Source organism: Xenopus tropicalis, chromosome 1 (genome assembly GCF_000004195.4).
Source record: "Xenopus tropicalis strain Nigerian chromosome 1, UCB_Xtro_10.0, whole genome shotgun sequence".
Lineage (NCBI taxonomy): Eukaryota > Metazoa > Chordata > Amphibia > Anura > Pipidae > Xenopus > Xenopus tropicalis.
Window position 1 is genome coordinate 2,100,001 of NC_030677.2, and position 8,034 is coordinate 2,108,034.

An 8,034-nucleotide genomic window follows, 5' to 3' on the forward strand; every position below is an offset into this window, starting at 1 on the left:
GGTCCCAACAAATGTTATCAAAAGCTTTCTCTGCGTCTATTCCCACCAAAGAGATTGGAATTTTATTAGTTTTTGCTGTGTATATAACCTTAATTAAAGTTCTCAGATTTTTTGTTCCTGATCTCCCCTTGATGAATCCACATTGTTCTGGGGAGATGAGTTTTGGAAGAATTATACATAAACGATTTGCTATAATTTTTGTTAATATCTTTACATCCTGGTTGATTAATGCAATGGGTCTGTACAATGAAGTAATGGTTGGGTCTCTTCCTTGTTTGAGTAGTACTGAAGTATATGAGTTGAGACTGGAGGGTAAAGATTGTTTAGTGTTCTAATTAGTGGTTCCAAGGATAAGTCAAATAATAGAGGAGATAAAGGACAACCTTGTCTGGTTCCTCTTTTTAGATAGATTAATTTTGAGATTTCACCTGCTGCCAATATCTGAGTAGTCGGGGCTGAATATAATAATTGAATTAAATCAATGAAAGGGCCATGGAAACCGAAAGCTTCTAGAGTGTCCAACAAGTTGTCCCAACAAATGTTATCGAAAGCTTTCTCTGCGTCTATTCCCACCAAAGAGATTGGAATTTTATTAGTTTTTGCTGAGTATATGACCTTAATTAAAGTTCTCAGATTTTTTGTTTCTGATCTCCCCTTGATGAATCCATATTGTTCTGGGGAGATGAGTTTTGGAAGAATTATAGATAAACAATTTGCTATAATTTTTGTTAATATCTTTACATCCTGGTTGATTAATGCAATGGGTCTGTACGATAAAGTAATGGTTGGGTCTCTTCCTTGTTTGAGTAGTACTGAAGTATATGAGTTGAGACTGGAGTTTAAAAATTGTTTTTGATTAATGATGAAATTATACAAATCCATGAGAAAGGGTTAAATTTCGTTAATTAAGCACTTATAAAAAGGACCGGATAAACCATCAGGACCACCCGCTTTGTATTTCATAAGGGATGATATTGTAAATCTTACTTCTTCTTCAGTGATAGGAGAGTTAAGGTTTTCCAAATCTGATTGGGATATCTTGGGAAAAGTTATGTTGTTAAAGAATGAACTTCTCAATTTGCTATTAGAGTTGGTAGAAGAGTATAAGGACTCATAGTATTTCCAAAAGGTCTCAGCAATCTCCAATGGGTTATGGGTGATTTTATCCTCGATGGACTTAATAGCACAGATCTTATGAGACTTCGACCAATTTTTTGTCATATTGGCTAGTAATTAGTTAGCTTTGTTACTTAGATTGAAGTATTTGGACTTCACATAACTCTGGTTACTAGAATCTTTAGTAGATAACCAGGATTTGAGTTCTTTTAACGATTTTTCAAATTTCTCGCGGTTGACTTGAGAAGGAGTTGATAACAATAAATAAACAATGTAATAAATAAAACTTGTGTTAAATTCTTTTCTATATTCACTTACATTAGGTTTCTGGTACAAGGAGTAAATATTCATATTCATAAAACAGATTGTGTGATTGTGACATTTACACTAATCATTTCATATCATAAGAATTAGAGGTGTGTTATGTGATTAGAATTGGTTGTTTGTCTGTATTATATTTGTAGCTATTTATATTTAGGTAAAACACAAATATAAACAAATGGCAGCATTACATAAACAAGTCTGATCATTGTATTTTAAACTAAGTTTTACCAAATATCAGTACTGATTCTGTCTGTTTCCAAATAACTGAGATTTTGTATTAATTTCTGATCTAAACTGAATGATGTAACATTTGGGCAGAAATATACAGGCTAAAAGGCCGGCGCTTGAGGTGAGTATGGCAAATATCTCCACACACACAGTGTTTTTGCCTTTGGTGCTCAGATAGGCCGGGATCATTGTGATCCAAACACTGCAGAAGAGCAGCATGCTGAAAGTGATGTACTTGGCCTCATTAAAACTGTCCGGTAAGCTCCGAGCTAAAAATGCTAAAACAAAACTAACAGCTGCCAGAAGCCCCATATACCCAATAACTGAGTAAAAGCCAATAGCTGAGCCCTCATTGCACTGAATGATGATGGTTCCAGGGGAAGTGTGAATGTCCAGTTCCTGAAAGGGAGGAGAAATGGCCAACCAAGTCATGCAGATGATTATTTGAATGGATGAGCAGAACAAGACTACAGAATTGGACAGTTTGACTCCCAGCCATTTTCTCCATGAGCTCCCTGGCTTGGTGGCTTTGAAAGCAACACAAACCATGATAGTCTTGGCCAGGAGAGAAGAGACAGCTATGGAGAAGGTGATTCCAAAAGTGATGATGCGCAGCATGCAGGTTATATCCACAGGGCGACCGAGGAACAGAAACACACTGAGGAAGCTCAGCTTGATGGAGACAAGGAGGAGGAAGCTCAGGCTCCGGTTGTTGGCTCTCACTATGGGGGTTTTCCTGTGTGCAATAAAAACTCCCAGTATAAGCAGAGATGTAAGGAAAAATAAAGCTGAGGTAGCTGAGAAAAATGCAAAAAGTATATGGGTATATGATAAATAATCTTCAGTTTTTGGAATACACTTAGTCTTTTTTCTATTGGGCCATTCCATTTTGGGGCATTGGATGCAGTTTTCACTGTCTGTGAAGGTAATAAAAATAAAACAAGAGTCAAGAGTATAAAATCATTGGAAGGAGCTTATATAAATGGATGTTTGACTGTAATGTACTGTCTGGGCCATTAATAGGAATAGGAGAGCTGTACAGTCTCTGTTTTGAGGCAGTGGTGTTTGTTTTTTAAAGGAGACATTTTATATAAAGTTCATATTCAGTTAAAATATTCATCCTCCCTCAAAATGTGAAATGAGGCAGAAAGAAGCTGCATAAAGTCTGGGGAGAGCACAGTTTACAAGCAGTTATGGACATATTTGAACCCAAAGGTATTAAAATAAAAGCACTTCCTTCTATTTGACATTATTTTACATGGTTTAGTGCATTGTAAAAATTTATGGTATATGTCCCCTTTAATAGAAAACTATACCTTCAGAATGAATAATTGATGGTTTATCATTAAATGTAATCTATTAAAGAATCTCACCAAACTGATACATACATATAATTAAATATTATCCTTTTACAACTGTTTATGACAGTATGTGTGCTTCCTCACCTCTAACAGGAAGAAGTGTAAGAGTAAAACACAGAGCTATGCCCATTCATTGGCTGATGTAATCTAGCATGTATGTGTGCCCCTCGTTTGTGTGTGAGCATAATTATTTGATCCGGCCTTTAGTACAGGTATAGGACCCATTATCCAGAATGCTCGGGACCAAGGGTATTCCGGATAAGGGGTCTTTCCGTAATTTGGATCTCAATACCTTATGGCTACTAACAAATCAATAAAACATTAATTAAACCCAATAGGATTGTTTTCCATCCAATAAGGATTAATTATATCTTAGTTGGGATCAAGTACAGGTACTGTTTTATTATTACAGAGAAAAGGGAATCATTTAACCATTAAATAAACCCAATAGGGCTGTTCTGCCCCAATAAGGGGTAATTATATCTTAGTTGGGATCAAGTACAGGTACTGTTTTATTATTACAGAGAAAAAGGAATCATTTAACCATTAAATAAACCCAATAGGGCTGTTCTGCCCCAATAAGGGGTAATTATATCTTAGTTGGGATCAAGTACAGGTACTGTTTTATTATTACAGAGAAAAGGGAATCATTTAACCATTAAATAAACCCAATAGGGCTGTTCTGCCCCAATAAGGGGTAATTATATCTTAGTTGGGATCAAGTACAGGTACTGTTTTATTATTACAGAGAAAAGGGAATCATTTAACCATTAAATAAACCCAATAGGGCTGTTCTGCCCCCAATAAGGGGTAATTATATCTTAGTTGGGATCAAGTACAGGTACTGTTTTATTATTACAGAGAAAAAGGAATCATTTAACCATTAAATAAACCCAATAGGGCTGTTCTGCCCCAATAAGGGGTAATTATATCTTAGTTGGGATCAAGTACAGGTACTGTTTTATTATTGCAGAGAAAAGGGAATCATTTAACCATTAAATAAACCCAATAGGGCTGTTCTGCCCCAATAAGGGGTAATTATATCTTAGTTGGGATCAAGTACAGGTACTGTTTTATTATTACAGAGAAAAGGGAATCATTTAACCATTAAATAAACCCAATAGGGCTGTTCTGCCCCCAATAAGGGGTAATTATATCTTAGTTGGGATCAAGTACAGGTACTGTTTTATTATTACAGAGAAAAAGGAATCATTTAACCATTAAATAAACCCAATAGGGCTGTTCTGCCCCAATAAGGGGTAATTATATCTTAGTTGGGATCAAGTACAGGTACTGTTTTATTATTGCAGAGAAAAGGGAATCATTTAACCATTAAATAAACCCAATAGGGCTGTTCTGCCCCAATAAGGGGTAATTATATCTTAGTTGGGATCAAGTACAGGTACTGTTTTATTACTACAGAGAAAAAGGAAATCAGCTTTAAAATTCTGAATTATTTGATTAAAATGGATTCTATGGGAGACGGGCTTTCTGTAATTCGGAGCTTTCTGGATAACAGGTTTCCGGATAAGGGGTCCGATACCTGTACTTAAAATTACAGTGTTTCTGTTTGAGATTATCCAATAGTGTATGCTACTAGACACATAAAGACAAAAAGTACTTTACATATGGGCTGTTTTATGTTTATTTATTGAGACCTGTAATGTTCAGGGGTATAAATTTCCCTTCAAATCCAGTATCAAAAATATTAGGGTTAGAAATACAGCCTTCCTAATCACCGAGGTACCTGTAATCAATGTAAGTCCTTTTATAGAGTCCAACATGCCTGAGAAAACAGGCATTCTGTCACATCCTAATTGGCATTCAGACTTGACCCCTTCTTCCACCTCTGTGGTCCTTTCTAGGTGGCCATTAGACTAAATGCCATTTTAGTCATAATCCAAATACTACACATCATCACAAACACACTATCCCCTTTGTTTAACATGGTGGTGGAAGCATCATGTTTTGCAGATAATTCTCTACAACAGATACTAAAGGTTTGTGGGGTATAAACTAACAGGATACAGGACAGACACTTTCTCGGCTTTAAGGCAGTTTATTTACACAGGGGGGGCCATTTCAGCCTACAAAACAAACCATAAAAATAAATCCTGCCCTCTGGGCGCTCCCTTCACACATTGGATTAGTTCCCTCACTAATAGGGATGTAGCGAACCTCAAAAAAAAAGTTTGCGAACTTACGCCAAAAGGCGCGAATATTCGCAAACTTTGCGAACCCCATAGACTTCAATGGGAAGGCAAACATTAAAACCTAGAAAAGCCATTTCTGGCCAGAAAACTGATTTTAAAGTTGTTTAAAGGGTGCCACGACCTGGACAGTGGCATGCAGGAGGGGGATCAAGCAAAAATTTCTCTGAAAAATACGTTGTTGACACAGCATTGCGTAAAACCGCAAAGGCAGCTGGCAGACCTAGCGGAAATACGCAGCGTTTTTTGCTATTTCGCACTATTAGCACCATGGAAACGGGATTTGCTGAAAAATGCCATGTGTGGCTTGTGCGGCATTTTTAGGCCGAGAAAAAACGCAGCGGAATAACGCCACGCAAACCCAAATTGCGAACATACGCGGAAAGTTCGTGAACTTGCAAACTCGCGCGAATTAGTTCGCTGGCGAACAGTTCGCTACATCTCTACTCACTAACCTGGGCCCCTTGTGGACTCCCAGTGGGAAAACACAAATGTTGGGGTCACCCCTGTACTCACAACCCTTCTGGGGGATTAGCTCACCCTCCCGGCTTTCCTCTCCTGGAGTCCTAAAAAAACACAGGGATCCTTCCTGCTCTGAGAGCCTGTTACACCATTTCCATATAATTAAATTCCTTTCCACAGGACAGCCTTCCTGAGAAAAGTAAGCTCCAATAGGTGAGCTGGACCACTGGAATGGATCGCCTGATGGGACCTAGGCACATATTTAGAATCCCTAGTACTTGGGATACCTGTTCTAGAGATACCTGTTCTAGGGGTACATTTTTCTTCATCAGTGACCCCCAAAACAACTTAAAGTCTCCTTTCAAAAGCATTATTGGCACATTCACTATACTTTTCTGTTGTAACACATCCAGACTTTGAACCTGTGGAGAGAAAACATTAGACACCAAATTACCACAGTCTCTAAACTCTTCTTTTGCCGTTACCACTCCCTTCGAACTTTCAGACATCACAGTTGTAGAGCATGTAAGTTGGTCACATATTTTAGCAACAGTCTTGTCACATTTCTTGCTGTATTTCTCTTTCCTTACTCCTTCAGGATGGACAGTCTGCATATGACCAACTGGACTTTCTATCTCAAAGTCACTCAGTTCTTTACCTGGAGGTATACTTACCACTGGGATCTTACCACTAAGGTTCTCTTCCTGGTCTGTATGGGACCCACCCCCACATAATGTTGTTGGCACCTTTTCATTATCTCTATATGTAAGGTACCAGCAAGGGGCCTGACACAGTGCTGGGAATCAGCATTCTCATTGGTCACTTCTCTTGCATCTTTAATTAAGTTTTCAGTCTCATTGGTGAATTGGTTTCCATGTGTAATTATGTTTTTCATCAACTTCTATAGAGAACTAGGGGGCGCAGTGGGACAGCGTGGGTTTAGTGTCCCTTTAGGACAAAATATCAAAAGGGTATGGTGGAAATTAAACAGTCAATGGCTATGAACATAAAATCAGTGATTAATAATTTATTAGACAAAAGTATGAAATAGGCAGCACACATTTGTTAGTCTGAATTATATTGCCTATTTGTAATTTTAGCTCAATGGTCTTTTACTCCTTGTATGTTTTTGGGTTACATCAGAAATGTAGGGACAACAGTTCACACAATGATTTTGGTTACTACTCTTGGTTACATGCAGTTCCAGTGCGGTTACATCTTTGTAAAACCATTGGTTGTACTTTACCTTTATATTGTGTAACACTTGCTTGTCTTAGAAAGGGTTAATCCAGACTAGAATATAGTAGAGCATGTGCTACATGCGACCCCCTTTCCCAGGATGGGCCTCTGCTATGTGGGAGATAGGCTACAGGAGCTGAATTGGAGATGATGATGTTGTTAAACTACAACTCGGGGTAGTGTGGGGTAGGTGTATCAAATAGGATGCCAGAAGGTTCTTGATGAATAACTGTACAACATTTATTGTCACAGACAAGGTTGAAACAGGGTTATACTCACAATAGTTGAGGTAGGTTATCACAGTGGTTAGTGGTAGTTATGCAGTACAGAGACAGTGCAGCACCACAGCGGAGAAAAATAGAGCTGATAGCTAGAAGTCCCAAGGGTGAGTACCTTTTACTGGAACGGATCCCTACAGCCAATGGTGGTTCAGGGGTAAATACTAGCCTGATATCTATGTCTTAACTGCGGTCCCTACAGCAAGGCAGACAGAGCCTTGGGGTTGCTACAACCACTAAAATCTCCTATGTTGGAGTGACAGCTGCTCATTCTATTTAGCCCTGACTGAGTCCCACTCCTAGAGCGTGCTATGACAGAGTTCATCCTACCACTAACTTCACCTAATTCTCGGGGCCTTTACTGGGGCCTAGTCTGATCCCAGGCTCAATGGAGTTGTTCCCTGAGAGTCAGCCAAAGAGGAAGCCACACCTCCTTGCTAGACACTTTATCAGTCTGCAAGGGGAGTGGTCATACTAACTAACCCAATAAGGCATAAGGTATAGTGAACTAGATACATGGGACTGCCCAGTAACAGTAATAGAAAAGAGGCAGTAGGGAATTAAAGCCATAGGGATTCTAAAACTTATGGGTCCCTACAATTGCTTACCAGTTGTATTGGAGATCTCTCCCTCAGGGCACCAGACACAATCATAGCAGCACATATAAATCCCAGGCCTTGTTACCTTTCTGTAGCCGGGGACACAGCTCTCAGAGCACCAAGATATTGGCAACTAATAAAAATAAACATAAATTGCAAAAAGGTATGAGCAGTATTGAGGCCAAGTGATTTGTTGTAATAAATACAGATAAAAGAT

The 8,034-nt window shown here is 38.6% G+C and overlaps 1 protein-coding gene across 1 annotated transcript; it reads right to left on the minus strand.

Moving 5' to 3' along the window:
• Positions 1-1,896: 1,896 nt before the first annotated feature.
• LOC116408380 (vomeronasal type-2 receptor 26-like) lies at positions 1,897-6,315 on the minus strand (the record flags this gene model as incomplete). The annotated part of the gene is made up of 2 exons (XM_031895154.1): positions 6,156-6,315; positions 1,897-2,465 (listed from the first exon to the last, which is right to left on the minus strand). Coding segments are annotated over exons 1-2 (729 nt in total), but the record flags the coding sequence as incomplete, so codon positions are not given.
• Positions 6,316-8,034: the final 1,719 nt, after the last annotated feature.